At 38.6% G+C, this 25676-nt stretch overlaps 2 protein-coding genes and 1 long non-coding RNA gene across 6 annotated transcripts; 2 read left to right on the top strand and 1 right to left on the bottom strand.

Annotated features, from left to right (window-relative positions):
• The first annotated feature begins 240 nt into the window (after nt 1–240).
• hoxd3a (homeobox D3a) lies at nt 241–22614 on the top strand. Of its 2 annotated transcripts, none has more exons than XM_084725108.1 (4): nt 241–579; nt 17343–17402; nt 19206–19776; nt 20925–22614. In XM_084725108.1, exons 3-4 carry the CDS (start codon nt 19308–19310, stop codon nt 21668–21670), a joined length of 1215 nt encoding a protein of 404 aa, XP_084581234.1. In that variant the 5' UTR covers nt 241–579; nt 17343–17402; nt 19206–19307; the 3' UTR covers nt 21671–22614. The 2 variants fall into 2 exon arrangements, with proteins under 2 accessions (XP_084581234.1, XP_084581235.1); XM_084725109.1 differs by having other exon boundaries at nt 250–579; nt 19206–19758.
• Nucleotides 3982–10756, top strand: hoxd4a (homeobox D4a). Of its 2 annotated transcripts, XM_084725111.1 has the most exons (3): nt 3982–4112; nt 8124–8424; nt 8854–10756. In XM_084725111.1, exons 1-3 carry the CDS (start codon nt 4068–4070, stop codon nt 9150–9152), a joined length of 645 nt encoding a protein of 214 aa, XP_084581237.1. In that variant the 5' UTR covers nt 3982–4067; the 3' UTR covers nt 9153–10756. The 2 variants fall into 2 exon arrangements, with proteins under 2 accessions (XP_084581237.1, XP_084581236.1); XM_084725110.1 differs by lacking the exon at nt 3982–4112 and having other exon boundaries at nt 7040–8424.
• LOC146322949 (uncharacterized) lies at nt 14320–18881 on the bottom strand. Of its 2 annotated transcripts, none has more exons than XR_014771321.1 (2): nt 17741–18881; nt 14320–15190 (listed from the first exon to the last, which is right to left on the bottom strand). It is a non-coding gene; the product is annotated as an uncharacterized LOC146322949 (long non-coding RNA). The 2 variants fall into 2 exon arrangements; XR_014771320.1 differs by lacking the exon at nt 17741–18881 and adding an exon at nt 16413–16586.
• Nucleotides 22615–25676: the final 3062 nt, after the last annotated feature.

The following is a 25676-nucleotide window of genomic DNA, read 5'->3' as shown; positions in this document are numbered from 1 at the left end:
CTTTTGCACTTAAAGTTACATCGTTTTATGGTTCAGCTGTAGACACAAAAAACAGGGCAGGGGGAAAAAAAAAACCCTCTTGTTTTTCTCCAGAGGACACAGAGGGGCTTCTGCTATTATGCGCAAAGATGGGGAGAATTGCTGCAGTCGAAATTCCTTTTTGTGAGGGGACAATTTACAACTTGGTAGTAGACCTTTTTATGTGCCTCCATCGCCTGTCATTGGATGCCACTGGTCATGTGTGAGAGGCAAACGTCTTCATGGCTCTTTTCCTGATTTCCCAGGCGATTTTTTTCTCCCACTGCATTCTGCGTCTATGGCGTTCAAACCGATACGCCACGGTCGGCTTTCTTAAAAATTGCATTCGTCTCATAAACGTCTGATCAGCACATATTTGCGGCACTGCGCTGCTTCATTCTGCCGGATGACAAGAGGAGCGTTTCAACTTTCTACATATCTGACCTCTTCATACACACAGAGCAGCAGCAGCAGCAGCACAGGCGCTTCACAGCTTTATCAAAATGCACCGCAGCAGAAGTAAAGCTCAAAGAATAAACATGGATTACCTCCCGGATATAGGTAAGCTTTCTGTGTGATAATGGACTTTATTTACGCTCATGTGTCTGCATGCGAAGTTTGACAGCTTCCTGTTTCATTAGTCATGTAAATTAGCAGCAGGGTGATGGCTCTCAAGTAATTTAGTGATTTCACATGTTGCTGAATGTTTTGAAATAAATTGTTTTTATACTTAACACGCAGAAAAGGTGGATAATGATATTAGTATTAATGAAAATGTGCATTCACTACTATTATTTTGCTGCAAGAATTAAAGATAAGTATTTTAAGGAATAATAATATGGTTTAATGTTTCTCGGGAGTGTATTCTATGTGGCTAAAACTTCATATTTTAAGATTGTTGTGCAGAAATGTATCTTTCGTTATGTGTCAGTGATGATGGTGTCTGAGAAGTCTGAGCAGTATTTTTTTTTTGATGCAGATAACTGAGTGCACCAATTAGAAGAGAGCTCCATATTGAACCAAACATTCACCATTTCGTTGTCATTTTGAAGCAGCTTATTGCCTTTTTATATTCTCCAGTTTGTCAGTTTCGGCTGTGAACACAAAATTATGTTATTTTTTGCGTTTCTTTAGCTACCAGAAAACCTGTATTGCATGTGGCGAAGTCTACATTTTCACACATACTGTTCACTTGCTCAAAATGCTGCACTATAATCGCCACAGAACAAAATCTGCTTTGCTATATCCCACATATGCAAGCCTGGAAGAAGTTCAGTTTTCATAGCTGTCTTCAGCTGCCTGGAGATGGGGCCAACTGAACAAAGACAGTATTTCACTGTGGCCTGACAGGCAGCTGCGAAAGTATTTACAGCCTTACTGCAATGCGGCAAAATGGACCCTGCAAGACAGGCACAAGTAGAAGGCTGGGAAAATTAGACAGGACTCACGATGTGCTGTCTAATTTGACAATATGCTATATTTTTCATCACTACTGCATGTGTTTGTTGCATGTAATTATGTTGTAGAACAATGTGTGACCGCAGGGCCTGCACACATTTTCACAGATAGCAGTTTCCATGAATGGATGTGGTTTTTCCCCCTTTCCACCCTTATTTAAATCCCCACTAGACATGTAGTCTAGTCCAATTTTCATCATCCATCCTGGACTGTTGTGCAACACAGTGAGAGCTTTAAAACAAATGTTTCTCTCAATTAAGTAAAGAAAACAAAAACTGAAAAACTAAATAGTTATTATTTCTATGATTTATTTTCCAGCGAGAGAAACATTTAGTTAATTGATTGTTTTCTGTATAACTATCACCATTACCATGAGCAACAAGATTATTTTGATTAATGTGTTTAATAATTTTAAATAATAACATCTACACTGTAAAATATACTGGCATTACACTATTTTTTTTATGATATTCAGTCTACAAATCCAAAAATTAAGGAAGATAATTTTGCAAAAGGTTGATATGGTTCTTCTTTTGTTAACGGCAGTTTTATTTGTTTAAAAAGCTTAATTAATCCAAGTCTTGCATCAAGGTTGATCAGCCATCTTACTTTAATAAACCTAATATTGCAAAATATAGATATATAATTTAAAGTACTTTGCATTCCAAAGGGCATTTTTTTTCCTTCCCTCTTGCACATCTGTATCTATAATTTCCTTAACATGATTAGGTGAAGTCATTTGTTAGTACTGATGGACATTTTTTGCAGTGGAAAAGGGGGGAAGCCGTTAAAATGCCAGCAGAAGGCGCTGTTGCCCAACAGTCAGCCTGTCTTCTCCCGGTCAGCAGTCTGTTACTCGCAGGTTCCTGGGCGCAGTGATTGGCTGAGACACGTGGTCATGTGACGTGGTTCACTTTTGAAAGTGGTTTTGGAGAATTGTGTGTGAGAAAATTCACCAGTTTTGGCATTTGTTAACACAGGAGATCATCTGCTCTGATCATTTATTGCTGCATTTGGTGTTGTGTGGACATGTTAAACGTTTAAGTGCTCTTTAAAGCCATTAGATGTATTATAGCAGGAGACAAACAGTCAGGTATTGTCATTAATTCATCTCATACAGACAGCACAGTGGACACTTTATTACCAGAGACCACATCAGTTAAAGATGTTGAATAAACAGCTTCTTTGACACTGGTTCAACATTCTCACACACATTGCTGAGAGTTAAAACAGCGAGAATGACATGCTCTTTATGATGATGATGATGATGATGATGATGATGATGATGATGATGTTAAAGTAAATGTTCTAAAGAGAAAGATAGTTGATTGTTGAGTCTAATTCCCAGGTTGTCAAATACATTTCACTCCTAAATGGAGTAAAATATTCAGAAAATAAGAAAATACAGGCAGAGGTCAGGGTCTCTGCAAGTATATACACCACCACACACTTTTAGTGGATCGTAAATGATGATTGGCAGAGATTATGTTTATAGTCTATAATTTGTTTATAGAAAAAATCCTGCATGTCATGCCTTTAAGAAAACTGATGGAGCTGAAAGTATAATGACTGTATTTCCAGGTATAAAACCGCATGAAAGCCAATAATTAACAGCAGGAAGTGCAGCCACTTCTAAAACACCCAGGAGGCTATGCACACAGGGAGGTTTACCCTCAAATTATCTTAAGGGAAATCACCTTTTTTTTTTTTTTTTTTTTTTTTTTTTTTTTTTTTAACATGCATGTAAAAAGTGACAAGCCTCATGATTTGATGCCCCTCCATTTATCATACCTGCCTCACAGTGGCAGCCAAGCAAACCTCAACATCATCAGCTTGTCTGCAGCTTTCACAGGAAAAGAGAGGAGAGGAGGGGCACAAAGGCTCTGTGCTCTGGGATTGGCCCGGATGAATGAATGACATCAGTCTTATTGTGTCAGATTCACTGGGGAGAAAAATGAATTTGAGCACAAATGTGGCATGTTTGAGGTTTTTGTTAGCACTTTAGAGGTCGAAAGGCCTCAGTAAAATGAGGCAGGTCTGTCCAACTGGGTGCATATAATAATAATAATTATTATTATGATCATGTAAAATTAAAATAATTGAATTTAATAACGTGAGAACAGGTCCAGGACCAAAAAAATATTAATATTAATGTTCAGAGACCCAGTTATCAGATACTAGGCTTTACTGTTTGTTCAAGCATTGTATTAATAACAAATTACTAAACATAGTAAGCATGCCAAAAATAAAATGAAGTAGTTTCTATTTTATCCCTGTTTGTATCCTGGCAGTTACAACCTCCCTATAACCTCCCAGCTTCCTCGTTTCTAGGACTTTTCCTTAGTGCACATCAGTGTAATCGGCGTTATTGAGTAAGTGCAACTTTGAGGATTATTTATGGGCCTGCGCGGTGTTGTGAGTGGCTGTGAGGAAACACGTGATGCCATTAAAGTTTGTTTTATGGCCCGGGACTTGACAAGCCAAAATATAATTCTCATTGTGTATTAGTAAGACCGTCCAGATGGGTTGGAATAGAGCTTCAATTGGCAGGGAGCTGCTGCACCAGGCTGACTTTTTATCCTTCAGCATGGATGTGTTTGCTGCACGGTGTGCCATGTGTTGTGGCGGTCTCTGTGGTAAGCACAGTTTTATCATTATGCTCGTGGTATGGGCGTGTGATGTCACACGCATAGTGCTCAGGCTATACCGTTTCCTGCCTCTAAAAGCGGCCACAGTGCGTGTTCAGGACAAACAGAGATGCTTAGATGGTCTGCTGCTGTAGGGAAATGGTGTTTAATCTGATTACTGTGCTGGATTTGGGTTTAAACCTTTTAAGACTCAATCGATGCTTTGTTGGATGGTGTTATTCGAGTTGTTGGTCTGATTCACTGCTCCGTGATTTAGTTACTTGATAACATTGGGATTCTTATTTTGTTGGAGGCAATGAAATCAACCTGTTGTCACCAGACTCGTGTTTTTGGAGATTGAGAATGTGGTGAAATATCTCGAAGGCCTAATTAAGACAATAAAAGTTTATATGCAATTTTCACAATTCACAATTCGTTTGAATGCCAATGTGAGCTTCAGTTTTAACAAGATTTAAATTTACAAACAGCTAAAAAAAAAAAAAAAAAAAGCTTTGAGGTGACAAAAATAAAATCTGCTTTTTGTTTCTTTTTCACATTATGTGGCTGTAGCTTTATCCACTATAGGCCTATAATGCATTTCTTCTGCAGGCCTTTAAATTACCAATTTCAGCAGTTATTGCTAGAAATTCAGTCCATTGATGGTTAAATAATATTTAATACAAGCTTGACAGAGAACTGACGCTTTATTTTCCATTATTATCATTGAAAAAGACGCTCCATCATTTCGCCCCAAAATTAGATTAAATAGGCCTCGTGTTTTCCTGTTGCTCTCAAACGCTCAATTTGAGCTCGTTAATGTTAAAATCCTGTAATTGTGATGAAAAAAAGAGTCGAGCTGAACTACTTGGCCTTTCGTTTAACACAAGCTGGCAGGAAACGCTGACTTTATCATTCTTTTGTTGTGATTCTCGGCTTTGACCCGTCTGCAGGACGAGCAGGGTAAGGTGAAAGACAGGTCAGGCTGTCTAACAAATACTGAGATGTGAAGTGCAAGGACGAATTTTTTTTTTTACACATGCTTTAATTAATATTTTAACAGAGGTTGAAACGAATATTTTGCGTTTTTTGCTGCAGCTTGAATGGAAAATCTGCAGAGTAGAGATAAATGTCTCCCTCTGCTTTATAAAAGCCTCATACAAGTCGACTTCTCATTTTTATACTTTATGATTTATTCATCATTTTTCTTGTTATAACTTTAAACTTGACGATTTGACTCGAGCTGAAAATGTAACTGCAGCCATAAAACGTTATATTAAACTAAAAGACTTAATGCACCATCCAGTATATAATGCAGATAATAAAAACGTTCCTATACGCCTTATTTCTTATTAAAGAGGAGAAATGTCTGGCTCAGTGTTTATTCAAACTTTTACAGAACTGTGACGTGAACCCAGTGTCACATTTGGCCAGATTTGAAAGACAGAAGAAAACGAAGAGTACATAAATGAAAACCTGAGATTTTGATTGAATCTTTTAAATCTGACAGTTATTGTCTCAAAGCGTCATAGGCGCCTTAAGAATTTATTACAAACTCTCCCACTCGGATTGATATAATCCTACGTGTTTAAATTGAATTATAATGTTCTTACATTGATGCCATATGCTTGAAAAATGTTTTTGCTTGTCCAGGTAATTTTGGAAAATAAGAGTCTAATATCAACCCTTCTCAAGCTTTAATTCATTTGTAAGTAGGCCTGTGTGTTTGAGAAGGAGCTGCAGAAGCCGCCATGGTGGTTTAGTTAATGGCTGACGAGGAACTGGTAAACTTTTGCACCCTTTGAGCTGTCACCAGGGCCGAAAATAATTGAACTTTTTTGATAAGTTTGTAAATGATTTAGTTTGACCTCCGTGGCCTCTAGCCTCATCTTTCGGTCAGTGGTGATAAGCTCCTCTTATATGAGCCAGCAAGTATCTGTAACGGCTCCCTGTTGATGAGTTTATAGCTGCAGTTATTTGAGATCTTTGATTATGAGGTGACAACTTGAGGGGAAAAGTTATTTATATTATTTAAAAGTGGGATCAGTTGGATTTGTCCGAGCTGTTCCTAAATGCACCAGGAAGATGCCAGGATGTCAAATGCCGACGTTTTGGGTTTGTTCTGAAAATAATGAGAAAAATAAAATGCAGGCAGAGGGCAGGGTCTCTGCAGATACAGCCAACACCACACACTGTTAGTGAAATTTATTATATTTATGTGAGTCTAGACATATTTTTTTTGGGGAAAATATTGCCTACTGTGCCTTTATATAAGCTGTTTTCCTTTTTTTTTTTATGGTGGGAAGATGACCTGTACATAACCCCAGTTTGACCTGCAGATTCTGGCTGATATTTTCGTTCAGTGTCTTTTACTTGTCATTTGCTGCTCAAAATTGACAGGAATGCCCTGAGCAGAGGGAGCCTGCAGGCTTAAAGTTTTCTTTTTGAGCTGACATGACTTTTAAAGCTAAGGTGTGACCTGTGTTTTTTGGTTACAACTCACAACACAGACGTCACACAAACCTCAAAACTCAAGCAGATGCTTGCACCAGAGAAAATGCATTAAAAAGAAATTATCGAAACGAAAGAAAAGGCTGCTTCAATTAGAGAAAACGTGTTAAAAGTGGAGAACGACACTCAATTATTGTTGCAGCTTATAACAGAACCTCTTCAGAGTGTATTTTAGCCCATCTGGATGCCTCTTATGGCCTTATGTAACCTGGTTTCTGTGATGTTTCTGTTTATCCTGACTGTGAGCCACTTTGTAAATTTTGTTTGGCTGAGGAAGTGCTTTCTACAAATAAAGTGCTGCGGTTGTGGGGCTTAAAAAGTGGGCAGTGTCGCTTGCCGTCGTCTATATATACCCTGTAGAACCGAATTTGTGTGATAAAACCACGGTCACAGATTCGATTCTAGGGGAGTATATGGTCGATGAAAAAACTTCGATTTATTGACTCATTGCCATCTTATCAGGAGCCTCATGTGCTGTCAGTCAGATGACAGTGTTGGTGTGCGAGTGAGAGTAAATCTGACAACACCACATACTTCATATAAGAAGGGCTCAGGGGCGTGTTGAAACTCTACAGGCTTAAAGGGAATCTGCAAAATGTTGAAATGAAATGAAAGTAAACGTAATTAAGAAGGGGCCTGCATTTCTATTTAGCCCAGTATGTTGGAAAAAAAACACCAGAATGGATTTACTAAAAGAAACCACACTCCAGCTGTAGCTTTTTCCCTCCTGTGTCTCTACATTATTGATTCCCAGAGGCTGCTGCTGCTCCTGCTGCTGGCCAATAGGCTCCTGAGACAGTTTTTTTTTTTTTTTTTCAAAGGGATGAGAGCAGATGAAGTGATGAGATTCGTGTAACTTTTGGATGACCCCTTCTTGACAAAGACAGTGTCCATCAATTGTCCTCAGTCATTATTCGCCGCCTTTATGCCATGGGGCTTTTTGTATCTTTTGTTGCTTTCTCTGTTGAACACCCTGCCTTCAAGTTACACCTCAGAAACTCATATACTTTTATATTTGCGTGGATAAAAACAACCTCCATGCACAGTTAGGGTTTCATATTCCTTGTGTTTATTTGTTTTTATAATTTTAAAGTTGAATATTGAAGTAAATTATAGCTATTTGTAATTTTCTTATTTTTACAGCATGTCTTTTTATTATCCAAATGTGCGCGCAGAAGTTTCAGAGCAATATTTGTTTGTTTTTTCCACCGGGGTCTAATTTTGGTTTCTCTTATGTTAGATGAAATTGCTTTTAGTTGTATGTTTACCCGTTTATGGACCAGCATCACCTCTATTGGCCGATCTGGTCACATGGTTCGCTAACTTTATTCAGTTGACACCAAGTAGGAGGGCTTTATGGAGGGAGGAAAAAAAGACAACTCGAGAAAAATTAGTATTTTCTACCTTCAGAAATTAATGGCCATGAGTTCGTATATGGTGAACTCTAAGTATGTGGATCCCAAATTTCCTCCGTGCGAGGAATATTCACAAAATAACTATATACCTGATCAGGGCTCGGACTACTACAGTCCATCGCAGGACACAGACTTTCAGCATCCAGGGATCTACCCACGGTCAAACTACACGGAGCAGCCCTTCAGCTGCAACACTGTGCAGGAGCCACGGGGTCATGTGCACGAAAGATCCGGCCACTCGAGTCCTTTTAGCGCACAGACTGAGCAGGGGCCCCCGGTCCAAGTGGCCGGACCCCGGACTTGTGGACAGCAGCAAAACACAAAGAGCCAAAATGGGATACAAGCCAAGCAGCCTGCAGTAGTTTACCCCTGGATGAAGAAAGTCCACGTAACTACTGGTAAGATTTCCACTTCTTCTGCTTCTGCTTCTTCTTCTTCTTCTTCTTCTTCTTCTTCTTCTCTTATGGACCAGCTGAGACCTGTACTTCAGGAATCATTCAGTGTAATATTTATGGGAGTCTTTGAAAGGCCTCGCCAATTACACAAGTCATAAATTTTTATAGCTCAGGAAATAGGCCGCTAGGTGAGCGCCTGAAAGCTCCTGAAAACACATATTGACCGGTTGTAATGACGCTTAAATCTACAGAAAATCTGCCTAAATTCAGTTAAAATCCTTCATTATTTCCTGCTCTCGCTTCCTGAATTTCCTTAAAGTTTGAGCGCCTCGGGTAGGGAGAGGGAGACTCTTCTTGTTGTATTGTTTTTGCCTGCATGCTGCCCAATTTGGTGACTTTTTTCTCTCTTTCTGTTGTCATTGTTCCCCCCAGTGAACCCGGATTACACCGGATCTGAGCCCAAACGGTCCAGAACAGCTTACACCCGGCAGCAGGTTTTGGAGCTTGAAAAGGAGTTTCATTTTAACAGGTACCTGACCAGGCGGCGACGGATTGAGATTGCCCACACTCTTTGTCTCTCCGAAAGGCAGATCAAAATCTGGTTTCAAAACAGACGGATGAAATGGAAGAAAGATCACAAACTACCCAACACCAAGGGCAGATCTGCACCAGCCTCCAGCCATCTGCAAAGCATTCAGAAGGATAACCAGACTGATATCACATCATTATAAAAGAGAGCAAAGGTGTCTCACCTTTAGAGATTAACTGTACATAAAAAAGACAAAGGTTGCATCTGACTTTTGCATGGACTGATGTCGTTTTTAGCCATTTTTTTTTTTTTATTTAACAAAAATGACCCCAGCAGTGTTGACTCAAGACTGAGTCAGAAAATCAATCAGTCTTGAGGTTTGAAAGAAAAGTTGAGCATCTTTTTTGTTTTAATTTCTTCAAAGAGACACAAAAACATCGAAACAAACTTTTTTTTCCCCAGACCTTTCTCAACCTGAGGACATTTAATGAGCAACTTCGGCTGATTTCATGGATTTTTAACTGTTTCTGCTCTTCTCACGTGGACTCACGCTGGTTGAAAGATTTAATTACTTCATTGAGAACAGGGAAGTCCTTCGTTCAAATTACACACACACACATACACAGAGGTTATTCCAGTTTTTTTTTTTCACATTAAACGCACAATATATATACTTGAAGGAAACATATTTTCCATAGAGCACGCCTATAACACAACCTAGTTTCGTAAATTGCAAAAATCCGGTGAATCTTTCAGATCTTTGTGACTGGTATGTTTTAACTTATTTTTTTGTACAATAAAGCTTTGAAATTTTCGTAGCATAAATATTATTCCCAAAAAGCAAGACATTCCTGTGTGCATACTATTCTGAGTGCCCTTATAAATCTCTCCTGACATCTGTGTAAACAGTATACATTTTCAGAGGCTCAGTCGTGCCATCTGAAGCTCTAATATGAAAGATCATTTGTTCCTGCATGGCATCGAATTGATATTGGATGTTTCTCATCGGAAATAATCACATCCAGAATATTTTAGGAGTAAAATTGTTTATGTTTCTTAATATGATTTTACGTCATTATTTATTTGTTTAAAAAACGTGTAAATTTTCGTATAGCACACATACAATTTTAATTAAAAGTATTCGTTAAACTTTTATTAATCTAAAAATATGTTTGAACTCTTGTGCATTATTAGCATGGCTTTATGCAAAGTTTTAGTCTTAGTTAATGTGGGAATCTTTAGAGTTTTTCATTTACACCTAAAGCTAACCGAGGGGGGCTTTCACGTCACGTTTCAAGACAGATATTTCTTGTTTTGTACCGTCATTGTCTTCGGACAAAAAAGCCCAGAAGCTCTCCTAGAACGAGGAGCTCTTCTTTCTGAAGTCTTCACCACGAGAAGCTTGAAAAGGTATTTCAGCCGAAGGTCGACAAAGCAGCAGTGGCAGGTTCATCCAGGGGACACATTTCAGCCGCAAGGACTGACCCCAACACCCCTGACCCGCCGGACAAGCAGCATTTTCTCTCCGAGGCGCTGCTCGCTTTGGTTTGGAGCGTTTTTTTCCACACTTAAAACAAGCCAAAGCATTCAAAGCAAAGAGTCAGTGCGTGAATTCCACAGTTTTACACGTGTTTTAACAGTATTTATATCAGGCGAAGCCCCCAGAAGGTTCTGATTTGTGCATTTGTCTCCTTATGTCAATATGCAATCTTTTGGTTTTATTTTTGTACATGCTTTTTACCTTGTATTGTGCATTGAGATGCGAGAAGTATATTGGAAAAAATAAAGATTTCTACTGATTATGCATTTGATTGCAATGGCCACTTTGTCGCCGTTTTTCTTTGAAATCTTCACTCGAGAAATATTTTAATTGTGAGGAAATTTATTTTCCGACCTACTGAGGTATATATATATATATTTATTTCTCTAATTACTCAAAACTTTGTTTTATTTTATTTTATTTTTGGGTGTGTGGTTATTAATTCATTCGTTAGCGCCATTTACAAAAGGGCCACTTTGGTGGGAAATGAGTTTTTCTTCAGTCGTAACAAACACGTGGAACATATGGACCCCTCTTAGAAAACATCCACAAATGCACCAAATGTGCGCTGCATGGGCAGATTCAGCCTCTTCTCCTCCCAAATATGAAATTTACGAGCATAAATAATCATTAGTCTACGATAAGTATAGCATACGTTTAAAAACATGTTAAAGAACGAGTTTACATATTGGTTTGACTTAATTTTCATTCACTAGCTCTTATCGAAAGAGGCGCATGGTTGCGCAAAAACATCCCCATAAGCTCTTATTTGAGCTTTTCAATGTGATTTAATTCAATGAAAATTGGGTTTTGATTCTTAGAATTGAGATACCGAATCTATTTCTAAAATGAGTCTTTATTATAGTCTTTAAAGTCTTTATTGCAATATTTGTTACATGATTCTTTGTTATTGTCTATTTTAGAACTTTGACTCACAGTTGTTACGAGTCTTAGAACGTTGACTCTTTATTGGTACATGAGTCTTAGTTTTTATTTCAGAACTTTGACTCTATTGTACATTAGTTGTTAAACGAGTATTTGTTATTGTCTTTATATAAGAACTTGGACTCTTTATTGCAAAATGAGTCTTTGTTGTGGTCTTTATTTTACAACTTCGACTCTTAATTGTGAAATAGTTCCTATATGAGTCTGTATTATGGTCTTAATTTTTTAGAACTTCTACTCTTTATTGTAAAATAGTTGTTAAAATAGTCTTTGTTATCGTCTATTTTAGAACTTTGACTCTATTGCAAAATATTTGTTACGTGAGTCCTTATTATAGTCTTTATGTTTGAACTTTGACTCTTTATTGCAAAACGAGTCTTTAATATAAACTATACTTTAGAACTTTGACTCTTTATTGTAAAATCGTGGTTACGTGAGTCTCTGTGACACTTAATTTTAGAACTTTGACTCTTTTGCAAAATAGCTGTTACGTGAGTCTATAGTCTTTATGTTAGAACTTTGAATCTATTGCAAAACGAGTCTTTCTTATGGTCTGTATTTTGAACTTAAATGTCTAAAAGAAAGACTGTAATGAAGACTACTACAATAATGAGTAAAAAGATTGGGGTCATTATTGTTAAATAGTTGTTCAGTGAGTCTGCATTTTAGAATAGAAACAGAAACTGAAACAGAAATGATATTTACTGCCCTGTTGAATTTAAACTGACGAATAAAAACTCTTTCAGCGGTGGTGGCCCTGCTCCAAAACCCGATTTACGCCACATTTATCAGCAACTGTTTTACACACATAAAAAACAACTACACGGATTTGATATTAAACCCCCTCATGGCTTTATTGAACATGACTCACTGCAGCACTGACCTCCGACCCCCCACACTACACTATCAGCTCTGATACAAACAAAAAGTGCTCATAAACAGACATGTGGAAAGACAATCTTCAGCCTCTCAGCAGTGTTTTCATCCCCCTGTGACCACTGTCTGATCCCCCACTGAGCACGCGCGGGCCTATAAGCGTGCACGAGCTCTTATATGTTTGTGTATGTGTAAAAATACAAGCGTGTGTCACATAGATTCAGCGAGGAGCTGAGACAAAGTGATGCTACCAATCCACCATCCTGCCATAAATGATCTGCACATAGATGCTGAAGGGAGGATGAGAGAGAAAAGAGGGAGGGAGAGGGAGGGGGGTGAGAGGAGTGGGGGGAGGGGAGGGGGTGTTATTGGCACAATTGGACAACTAATCTACCTAATATAAATACCAGTTTTTAAGGTAACTTGTAATGGGTATTTATAATATAATTTATTATGTTAAAGCTGTTTAAGTAGTGTAAACTCCTGGTATTAAAACATTGAGTGAAATAAAATACATCACAACAGTTTCCTCCAGCAATTATCAGGTCAGAGCAGCCTACTACACCGTACAGTGTGTAGCCACACTGACCTACATGTCTGAACAGCAATAAATGGGAGCCAAAGGCAGTGCCATTTTCAATGACACTGCACCCAGTGCAGGAATACAACGTCGTCGCTCTCCATCCGGCCATATTTGATTTCCAGCTGTTTTCGCAGAAGCCTCTCCGAGCCAGACAACCCCCCTAAGATATATTAAAGTGCGCTGTCTGCATTCGGAGATATAATCCAGAGACTATACCACTCCGCTCTCTATTCTCGACCACGTGATTGTCTAAATAATTAATGCAGCACGTCCCCCTAGAAACACGGCGTCGTCATTAATCGCAAGGACTCTATCAGACTTGAAAACTGAAGAGATCCCCCAAGAAAATAATATCCGATACCCGGCGCAAGCGTAGCCCGGCACTGTAGCGACACATCCGAACCGATGGATGCTTGGGTAGGTAAATATTTCAGCATTTTTCATATTGCCCGAGCTGCTAAATGACGATATCAAATGTCGTGATATTTGATAAATTGCTCCCTTTGATGTGAGCAGAATTGTACAGACTGTGGTTATAGTCGCTGTGTGCATGTCTTCTTCTTTTTATTAAATATAGCAGAAATGGCTTTTTTTTTTTTTTTGGCTTGCTGGGTCGCACATATATCTTGAAAGGGATTGATAGGATAAATGGTAAAAACTAAAGGGCAGTGACATGTATTTATGGATGCTCGCTCTGAATAAATGCTCTTTCACGTACAGCTCAGTGTGGCCCCTCTACAGGGCCCACTGATTCTTTATTTATTCAAAGCCTAATTCACTTTTTTCAAAAAAAAAAAAAACGGTTTAGTCTAAGTATTTTCAAAAAGACACACCATTAAAATTAAAAATTCTTGTGTCTTGTTTGCTAAATTGAAATAATCTTGATTTATAGCTGAAGTTTCCACATAAGATAAATAACAGCACATTTATCACTGGTTTTTGCTTGAGAACACAGTCGATTTTCAGCTGTTTTTATTGTTAGTGGGGGGATGATTGGATTTTGATTTCTAAGAAGAGAAGAAGTCGTGGAACTTTTGGGCAGGCTGACAGTTCTGCCTCCTTGTAAATCATTCTCAGTAATTCCTGAAAGGGTGCGAGGCTGTTGGGGGGCCGGGCGAAAACTGTAAATCTTTCACTTTTATTACCCTCTGAACATATGCTGCGACGCTACCAGTCCTGCATCCCTTCTTCTGCTTCTTCACAGCTAAGATAAACCCACCGCCGAAGCAGCCGACGCTCTCTGCGGCTCTAAAAACTCTTACTCTCCCAATCCATTCTGGTGTTTAATCCAATATATTTATTTATTGGCTATTTAACCATGCTTTTCTCTTTTATGTGAGTGATATTGCAAACCATGCAGGAGAAGACTCCTGTCTCTCCCACTCTTTGTGTTTGAGCAGTGTGTGAAGACAGACACAACAAACAAAAGATGATAATGTGGTTTATTTGAATACAATCCAGTCCCAGCTGGAAGAAAAAAAAAAGAAACCCACATGTCTTTTATTTCATAAATCATTTTTAAAAATGCACATCCCACATCATTGTAGCTTTTGAGTGACTAAACAGGACATCGATAGAAAGTATAGCATTATTCTTTAACAATATTATCCAAAATGCTTAATTGTGGTGCGTTTATGGCCCACTTTACACGTTTTATAGTGAATTTGCGGATAATTTCTTTTTAAGAGAAAATGAGGGAAAAAACAACAAAATGCTGTAAATTTCTAAGCTTCTCTATGACATAAAATGCATTGAAATTGGTAACAATAAGGTATGCAAACACACTGCACGCTACATGCTGCAACTACAAGCCCTGATGTGTAAATCTTTATCATTAATACCTCAGCAAAAGCCTTTAATACTTGTGTTTAAAAGCTGGAGTGCAGGCTTGTTGCAATGCTCGCAAATTCAAGAAGAGATGAAAAGAAATAGGCAACATTTTCACACAGTTCAGATGAGGAAATAAACGCCACCCTTTATCAAAATGGATTGGTGAGGTAAGGCTCGGTTGAAGAAGAGAACAATCACGTGAACAAATATGCTTGTATCTTAAGGCAGCGCCTTTATTTGTCATCACAAAGCTTCCGAAACACCAAAAAATCTCCCAATGTTATAGCTCCAAATCTGCACAGGCCTATCCTGCTCTGAATTCCTGTATATTCCAAATGGGTGATTGATTGCCAGGGATTTTTTTTTTCTTCTGGAATAAGGATACCTTGTTCGCTTTTTATTGGTAGTTGAATGCGAGTCCTTCCATTCTTTCGGGAATACTGTCTCCATTGGTATATGGAAATGTCTGAAAAACAGCAAGATCAGGTTTAGGACAGCATTGTCTACAGACAAAGGGTGAAGGATTTATTCTAGAGACTGCGTGGAAAGGAACTGAGACTGAGAGGGGAAACTGTTTTATGATGAATTGATTCACAGGTAAGCAATTGCATGGCAGAAAGCAACCTTTAACCACGGGTTAATATAATGCAAGGAAATATATATGATTTATTCCACTCAGGGAAGGCGATGCTTGTTAATGTCGCTCTCGCCGGCGACCGTGCGGATATGGAGTCCACAGCTACTTCTGCCTCCTCAAAAGCAGATTCATAATTTTTGGGAGGAAAGCGCGTTCAAATATTATCGACACGTTGAACCTGAGCTTTTCAGCTGATTTCACGTTTCGATGAAAAGCGGCTCGGAGGAGGAAGACGAAGAAGAAGAAGAAGAAGTAGGAGAGGAACTTTTCTTTTTGACTCTTGGATCGTAAATCACATTAATTTGTTGTCTTATCGTCACAGTGGCGTTTGCGGTGATTTATGTGGTTTCAACTGTATGGCTTTGTTAACCGGCAACGTTATATTATACATGAATTCATATTTGATGATTTAAAGGATCGCCAAGGTGGATTTTCAACAAGGATAAAGGCAAATACTTAGATTTTCCTACTATTTGGATACGTTTTGGATTACTTTTATTTAGTTAATTGCATCTCGTGTGAATGTGGATTTTTTTTTTTCTTTTGTGTTGGGAATAAAAATTAGGCCGGAGTAGCACAATAATAAAATCTAATATTTAATTTGATTTTTCTCCATTTTACACATTTTTGACTATTTTTTTTTCAAAGCATTAAGGTTTAATTTATGTGCACTACATCTTTATGAACAATACACTCGTACTTCTGCGTCTTTCTTTAGAATGGCTGCTGATTTTTCTTTTTTCTTTTTTTTTTTTTTACCAAAATCTACAAAAGGAAAGCATGTTTCTGTCACTTGTGATATCGCATTTTGAGCAGCTCATATTTTCTCCAGGAAAAAAACAACATGCCTTGCATTATACCACAACTATTATTCCAGTATTATGACCAGGAGTTATTACTTGAAATATTTTCCAACAATAACAAAACGCCTCCTCAGAGTGTTTAACTTAACAATATGAGCAGAATTTGAAGAGCTATGACCAGGAGAAACGACTAACTGGGATAATAACACTCGACATTGAGTCCGGCCCATTGTGTGAACCAAACTTACCGTAACAGCGCGTAGGCGAAAAACACTGTTGTTTGAAAAGAGGACCATGTCTGCTACTAGCAGCCCAGTGTGCTCAAAGAGCACTTCAGGCGCAGATTATCGACCAGCTTTAACAAATATTCCACATCGAATGAATCTTTAATCTCCACGATCCCTCATATTTTAAGTAATTATCCTAAGCAGGAAACCAGACGTGGTCTCACACTCAGTCAAATAAAAAAAAAAAAATGAACTGAATTTTCTTGAGGCTGAATTTTTACTTTCTTGCCGTCGGTCGAGCATCTTCTTCTCGTGTGTTTCAGTCGCCGCTGAAAAGCTGCTTTGAATTTAGTTGTGACTTGGGTCTCACTTGAAACCAAAGTGTTCGTTGTTCATTAAACTTTGACTTAATGCTGAATGACCCAAAGGTCAGCTAAAAAAGCTTATGACTGCTAAATATTTGGGGTGGCTCTTTGTGTGAAAGTGCACATGTAAGACTTTTCTCTCTCGAGCAATTGCAAGAAGAGTTTTTTTTTTTTTTTTAAATAAAGGTGTCATATGTGGTCAGTGAAACAATTCCAATTTACTCAAATTAAACAGGGCAAAAAATAAAATAAAATACAATGAAAGGGGGTACATTTTTAGTAACCATTTGAACTAAAATTATTTTCTTAACTTGAGCTTTTATGATAAAACTACTAATTTTTTAAAATGTATTTTTTAAAGTATTTTACTTATTATTTTGTTTTACCTTTATTTAACCATGCAAGTAACTAAGAATGAATTCTTCTTGACAATGGTGGAGAATATTTGGCCTGATCTTTATTTTTTTGTATACAGTATGGGTGTAATAATCGAATTTTAGTCCCATGTCTAACCGTGATTTTAAAAAAAATAGGAAAAGAAAAATCTAAATGTGAAGAAAAAACATTTATTTTATTTCTCTTCCAGGTCGAGGTGGGAGCAGTGATGAATGCGTGAGGGATATAAAACAGATTTGCGCAGATTTCGGTGAGTAACATTTCTTTAATGAAGGGAGTGGACAGCACAGCCAACTGCTAACAAGGTGAAAGGGTGATTTGTTATTAGGCTACATATTAACGCTCACAGTGTTTCACGGGAGGCTTAAATCACGAAAACAGACATGAGGGATGACTTTAACTTAGCCTGTGCGCTTAATTATTTGCGCAGGAGGCCAGAGTCCCATTCCAACATGTCCAGTTTGTAACAACGCCGCACGAATCAAGTCTAATTATAATATTTTTACATGAGAAAAACAACTAAAATGCGTCAAAACATTCCTGGGAATACATGCAAATCGTAAAACGTAAAATTAGGAAGAGTTTCACCATTTTATCCCACGATTTCCACACTTTCGCCAATATTCCCTGCCTCTTTCTAACCAGCAGAAATATCTCCAGTCTGTCTTTCACCTCGGTGTTTGGCTGCAGACTCGCGCTCAGCCAGGATGGAGGCATCATTTATAAACCACCGAGACTCTGTGTGAGAATGAGAGAAGTCGCCGAGTATGAAATTCTTTCCCTTGCCTTCCTCCTACGCTTAGTTTTACACTTCTGAGGGCTGCGAGTCTTGAGGAGTGTTTTGCTTTTCATTCCTCTCTGAGGCCGTTTACAACCATAACATTTGCGGTCATAAATTTTGCCGCGGTCCACACTGACAGGTGCAATTGTTATGCACGGCGCAGGCTGCACCTCCTCAAGCCACCAACATACAGTACAGCCAGGCAGGGCCCTTTGATATTTCTGTTTCAGCTTAGTTTAAAAATCTGACCTGCGTTTCTTTTTAAAAAATTTTAAAGATATCATAAACATCCACCAGAATATTTGAGAATTTTCCTCTAAATGTGTTTATTTATGTTTAGAATTAAATTAAACGGTTGTATGAATGGATCAGAGGCAGAAAACCAACCAAGCAGCCAAAATATATGGGCTGACGCATGTGTAGAGGCTAATGAAATATTATATTTAACTTCCACCCCCACCCTTCAACCCTCTAACCCTTCTCTCGTACAGTTGCTCACACACACACTCATACCATCACCCCCATTTTTATATTAACATTAATAACAAATAATGTAGGAGGAGATTATTAATATGCAACTTCTTCATGTGCGCGTAAAAACATGTGATCCATGTGCGCAACGCGGTCTTGGTGGGCTATATTTCTACTACAGGGAACAATGCGTGTCGGGCTTTGTCAGGCCTTGTGATTAGTGAAAAGGGTATTGTGTGTATGTGTGTGTCAAATGCTGATTCAGCTTATTTCTGAGGGACTCCTAAAGCCTCCCAGAGGGTGCTTTTTAGCGCAAGTTAAACTTTAACTGTTTTGTGCCTGTAATCGGCTTGAGCCTCTGGCTGAGAGATGTGTGACTGTTACAGACAGTGTAGACTGGGTTGATAATTTCTAATTTAAAGGTAGAATCAGTCGGATTTGTCGGAGCTGTTCGTAAAGGCACCAGAAAAATAGTTTATTGTTCTCAAGATGTCAAATACAGACGTTTTGGGTTGGTAAAGCGTCCCGAGCACAGCAAAATAATGAGAAAATAAGGAATCACAGGCAGAAGGCAGGATCTCTGCAGATACAGCCGCCATCACATACTTCCTAAGTGATGATTTAGAGGGATTATGTTTATGAGAGTCTATAAATTGACGTTTTTTCAGGAAAATGTTGCATTTTATGACTTTAGACCCTGAATCTCAAACAACTGGACTCGTATTAAGGAAGGTGCAGCTATAATTAGTGTAGGCCTCATTCATGTGTGTCCAGATGAGCCTGATATATTTCTCTTTATAGGTCACAGACTGGAGCAACGGTGGGAAACACCAATCACGTGAATAAACAACATCCATGCCATTGGATAGAGTTGCACTGGCTTATTGGCTTTGAATCCACAAAATGCAGAAAGCAACATACTACGATAACTCTGGACTCTTTGGAGGTTACACCTACCCCAAACCTGACTCTTACAACTATGGCCCCGCTCATCAGTCCTACCCCGCTTCTAACATCGAGACTGACTATCAGGGCTCGGTGTGTCCCATCCAGACCTCCGCTGTCCGCCCACCCACCCTCAAAGACAGTGACCTGAACGGAGACTGCATGCGGCAGAGCAGCAGTCAAAGCAACAGCAGCAGCCAGGCCACGAGTATTGGGGAGCAGCAGCAGGCACCTCCACTGTCCGCATCCTCTCCCAGCTCCAACAGCTCCGCATCCCAGAAGAAGAAGTCCCCATCAGGCAGCGCGTCCAACAACAGCGCCACACCGGCCCTCACCAAGCAGATCTTCCCCTGGATGAAGGAGACTCGACAGAACGCGAAGCAGAAGAGCAACAACTGCACCATCGCAGGTAGAGATCAGGATGGAGGTAGTTTATTATTTATTAATCTGCCCATTATTCTCTCGATTAATCGATTGGTTGTTTGGTCCATAAAATGTCAGAAAGTGCCCCCCCCCCCAAAAAAATTTCTTTTTTTCTTAAAAAATAACTAAAGAAGATTATTGATTAGTCGTTTGGTCCACAAAATGTGTGAAAATTTTGAAAAAATATCAATGTTTCCCAGAGCTCAAAATGATGTCATCAAATGTCTTGTTTTGTCTACAACCCAAAATTAGATGCCAGAAAATATTTACGGGTAATTAGCAGAAATCAGAGAATTTGGACTTAAAAAAAGAATGAAATAATAAAAAAAAAAAACATTATCAAAAATAGTTGGTGAATAATTTAGTTGACAACTGATTGATAAACTAAGCAATCGTTGCAGTTCCAGTTAGATCTACACCTAGCAATAAGTCAACCAGAAAATATTCACATTTGAGAAGCTGAAATCAGAGAATTTCAACATTTTTCATTGAACAGTACTCAAAGTGATTAATTGATTATCAAACCAGTTGGCAATTAATTTACTAGATGACAACTAATTGATTAATCAACTAATTAACATTTTTTCTATAAAAAAAAGGAACCTCAAAATGATTAATCGATTATTAAAATAGCTGGTGCTGAATTTAATAGTCGACAACTAACTGATTAACCAACTAATCGTTGTGAATCCAGTTAGGGCTGCAACTAGTGATTGTTTTCATTATCGATTAATCTCTTGATCATTTATTCATTCATTGGTTTGTTGTTTTGTCCATAAAATCTGGTACAAAATATTGAATTCAATGTTTTCCCAAGCACAAGGTGACGTCCTCAAATGCCTTGTTTTGTCCACAACCCAAAGATATTCAGTTTACTGCAATAAAGGACAAAACAAACTGCAGATATTCATATTTAAGAGGCTGAAATCAGAGAATGTGGACAAGGACTCAGAATGATTAAACAAAAATAGTTGATGAATAGTTGATTAATAGTTGAGAACTTATCGACTAACCGACTAACAGTTGCAGGTCTGGTGTGTTTGTGTGGCAGGGGGAGGGGGTGAAGGGGTGGACCGGGCCTTGCTGTGCTCACAGTGTATGATCTCACTGATAATAAAATGTCTCTAAGATGATGCTGTGGTTCCTTCACAGGTGGCGAGGTGAGTGATGAGAAGAGCCCGCCGGGCGCAGCCTCCAAACGGGTCAGAACTGCTTACACCAGCGCACAACTTGTGGAGCTGGAGAAGGAGTTTCACTTTAACCGCTACCTTTGTCGCCCTCGGAGAGTGGAAATGGCGAATCTGTTGAATCTCACCGAGCGTCAAATAAAGATCTGGTTTCAGAACCGGAGGATGAAATACAAAAAGGACCAGAAGTCTAAAGGGCTGGCGCACTCTCCCCTGGGACACTCCCCGGACAGGAGCCCGCCGCTCAGCGGCCCAAATCACATTGGATACTCTGGTCAGCTCCAGAACGGCCTCAGCTACGACGCGCCTTCGCCCCCGTCCTTCGCCAAACCCCAGCAGAACATGTACGGTTTGGCCGCGTACACGGCGCCCTTGGGTGGCTGCATCCCGCAACAGAAGAGGTACCCGGGCTCCGAGTACGAACACCACGGCATGCAGAGCAACGGCAGCTTTGCCAACGCCAATTTGCAAGGCAGCCCCGTTTATGTGGGTGGGAACTTTGTTGATTCCATGCCAGCCTCGGGCCCCATGTTCAACCTCGGCCATCTTCCCCACCCCTCATCCACCAGCGTGGACTACAGCTGTGCCGCTCAGATCCCAGGAAACCACCACCATGGACCCTGTGATCCCCACCCCACATACACAGACCTCACCTCTCACCAAGCGTCTCAGGGAAGGATTCAGGAAGCGCCTAAACTCACGCATTTGTAATATGTGGTTCCTGTGTGTGCGTGTGTGTGTGTGTGTGTGTGTGCGTGTGCGTGCGTGTGTGTATGTGTGCCAAAATTATGTTGCGCTCTTTTTATTACCTCACTAGTCTAATAACTACACTCCAAGCGAGTCGTGTGTATTATTACAGTATTATTGATATTACTATTAATGCTATTGTGTAATTATTTTCTAAATAATACAGCTTTGTCCATTTCTCTTGAGTATTTGAGGATGCGCAGCCTGGTTGTCAGTTGTTCCTTCTTTTTGTTTTTTTTATTATTAAGTGCAATGCGCAAATTTCTTTGACTGAATATTTCACGCCGTTACTTGAAGGTAAGTCTTGTAGATCACGAAAGTAGAAGCTCATCTTTAGAGAGAAGGACTTTTAGGGAAATTTTTCGTCTGTTTGTCAGGATCTCACTCTCCTCACGGGCATCCTATTTATTTATTTGGTATTATTTTGCATAATCTTTCGTACTAGCATATAGCATATTTATTATTTAATAACTTTTGTATTGCACATTATTTATCGTTTATATGCGAGTATTTATAAGTGTGGAGTTTTTTGTAAGATTGGACAGATCAGTGCACTTGGAAGTGTTGGCAAAACAGGGTTTGGAAAATGCTATGACTCGCAGTGTATTGTTGAAAAAGAGCATTTCTAATTGTAAATCTGGGATAAATGGGGCATTTTATAGTGTATAAACACCACTATATGTCCATGGTTAATCTTGTGTCAAACCTTAAACAAAACGTAGACTATCGAAGTATGAAATATTATACACACCAGCATGTCATTTCGTGTAGTCCATTGCTATTTTTTATTTGTCTTCCATTGTTATTCCATTCAGTTGGATATCCATAAATTTATGAAACCCTAATGATATTGAAATGTTATATTTTATTGTGTTTAACATTTTGTAAATAAAGTGCTCAAACTTGTATTTTTTATTGCATTTTGTTGATTTTGTAAAAAACCCTGCAGCACATTTTAATTTCCCACTCAGTCGCTGCTGCTGCTGCTGCCAGTGAAACTGTCAGGTAACAGTTATTGACTCCACAGCTCTACTGTATACAGTCCAAACAGGGAGAGCCAATCAATAATTAGACACCAGGATATCTAAAACTCATCAGACGGCTCTATGCTTCCAATGCAAAGTGCATATCAGCGGTATAAAAGGCTCTGGAGATTATTGATGTTTTATTGGTATGAGAGGGAAGTGAGTCTATGGGCCTATTGCATCTTCCACATCATGTCACTTACCATTTTTTAGACTCAGCCACATGATTACCTTCCTATCTGCAGGGACACGAGAATAAGCTCCATTTTCTTATAGACCAAAGCTTAATAACTGGCTGTCTAATTGATTGGTACACACAAAGACTCGTCTTCAAAAACATTTTTCACAAAAATGGCAGAGCGAAAGTAAAGAAATGTGTCCATTCAGGGGTTGGTATAAAGCAGCAGAGCAGACTGGTGACAATAAAACCAAAATAAGAAGAAAAAATAAAACATGGTTTGACATTGGAAATGATGCAACGATGGATGTGCGTGTATATAGGCGTATGTGTGTGTGAGAGAGAGAGGGAGAGAGAGAGAGAGCAGTTCATCCTTTATTGCTCCTGGAGAGCCATTTCAAAGCTCATTAATCAAAAACTCGTCGCTTTCAGACTCCTCGCTGATCCCTCCTCCTCATGAACAAAGCATTTGCATTCCAAATCCAAGTAACACATTTCAAACCGAGCAGCCCCAATCTTTAATGGTGGGGGATAGTTTAAAAAAAAAAAAAAACCCTTCTGTGTTCACATTTTCTGAGATGATACATCTTCGGGTTTAAGAGCGCATCAAGACAAATGAAATCATCAGTGACTTTAAATCCTCGCAGGTCCCATATGCAGTCACAGAGGACCAAAAAAAGTTTCAGCCAATTAACTGAATGTGACTCAGCATGCAAGTATTATCCCAAAATCCCTCAATACCGTGGCTTTTAAGTTGATTTCATCCTGTTTCATTCATGGATTTTGGCTATGAGCTACTACAACAGGCTACAAATCACCTCAGTATGCAGTGGATGGCGGCCATTTTAACCCTGGGTGAGCTCTTTTCTTTCATCTCTCCCACCGACCCACTGCAGCTCTCTGCACCGCACGAGTCATTAATGGAGCCCTTAAAATAGTCTTCACAAAACCGCATTTGGAAAATTTAACAAAAGAGTCTTTTTCCTCGAAAACAAAGTGAATGTTAATATAGCAATTTCATGCAATCAAAAAAATATTTTGTGGTCTGAATTATTTGCATAAAAATGAACTGATTCAAATGAAAAAGCATTGGAGACAAGTTAAATCATTTCTTCGTTTAGGGTATGAGAACATCTTGATTCAAATTTTAAATATCCAAATAAATAATTCATGAATATTTGTCAATTATAAACTGATAATCCCGATGAGGAAACTAAATGCTGTACCACTGACAAATGCAAACGAAAGTCAAACTCTCACTGCTGTTGCGCCAAATGGGGCAAATGGGGTTTTTAGATTTTATCCATTTTGCCATCAGAGCCCTGGCTCTGTAATTGGACATGGGAGCAGCTGAGATCAAATTCAACAATCTGGAATGCAAACAGGAGGTTTCACCCTAATTGGAAATAGCAGCAGCATAGTTCCCTTGATTTGAACTGCTTGGCAAAAAAAAGAAATTCCACTTTTTAAAGGGAGGTTTGGTTAGAAAACTATGAAAACATGTTTCTTTACTTCTAATGTTTTGTTGCTATTAAATTGTTTGAATCTTTTTGCATTTAAACAGAATGAAATTTGACCATATGCACCTGCTTAAGATTTTGCTTTGCACTTTAGGTTTTCCATTAAATTGCATTAATAACTCTTAGAGTTGGTTAGTAGGGGAAACAGGGGGAAACTGTAACAGACTCAGTTTCTCCAATCAGAAGCAAGCTAGAGTGATAACAGTCTGCACTTGCTCAGTAGCAGCAGGCTTTCAACAAAAAAATGATTTTGAGGTATAAAAGTTACTTTCTGGATGTACAATATTTTTTCCTATGGGGCCTAAAGGGTAGATAACTGTAAATCTAAACTTCCATCATTTTTATCTCAGAGTTAATGGTTAGAATGAACATGAACAAACTATGTTCATATAGGTGTTTGCGAGCTAGCATAAAAGATGTTATCATGGCTGTGAGATTGGGGGCAACTGTAACACAGTGTTAGCCACATGGCCCAATGTTTGTCTTTGCTGACATATTTTTCTGTTAGAAAATTTCACTAAATTTAAATGTGAAATTATTGCTAACTCAATTCAGAGAAATAAAATGTAGAATAGTTGGCTAGTCTCCCACAAAAATAGCCTTTTGCTTTAAATGGATATAATTATTATCTCATTAGTTAAAATATATCAGCTGCATCATCAATGAATGCACATATATATATGTTTCTTATATAAAAAGATGACTATTGTACTTCATGTGTTATTTATAATATTTGAGGTCTGCTGAAACTGTTAGCTTATTTAGATCAGTGCTTAAAACTCTATTGTTTACTGCAGCTTTCCAATAATGTATAACAACCTGTAAATGTTTATTGATTAAGTGTTTATCGTCTTTTAAATTCAAATTCTTTAATGTTTTAACTATATGCTTGTTTCATCTTTTGTTTTTATGGTGCAATTTTAATTATTCATAATATATTGGTCGTGTAAAGCACTTTGAATTGCCATGTGTCTGAATGATGCTATATAAAAATACTTGCCTTGCCTGGTCTGAGTTTATGAATGAAAATGAAATGGAAAACCTTGTTACAATTGCCCCTGGTCTCCCCTAAGTCACAGTTAAACCAAGAGAAGCTTTGTTGCAGCTGGAAGCTCATTTTGTTGCTCCTGATTGGATAAAAGCGGAGCAGACCACGCCTGCTCAATGGAGGGTAATATTTACATATGGGGGAAGAAGTAGCCCTACTGTAGGCTAACAACTATTAATGAGACCAAGAGGTGCTACTC

The sequence above is a fragment of the Lutjanus erythropterus genome, chromosome 8 (assembly GCF_056507025.1).
Source record: "Lutjanus erythropterus isolate fLutEry1 chromosome 8, fLutEry1.hap2, whole genome shotgun sequence".
Classification (NCBI taxonomy): domain Eukaryota; kingdom Metazoa; phylum Chordata; class Actinopteri; order Lutjaniformes; family Lutjanidae; genus Lutjanus; species Lutjanus erythropterus.
Note: the sequence above shows the minus strand (reverse complement) of the source record. Positions and strands in the feature narration are given on the sequence as shown.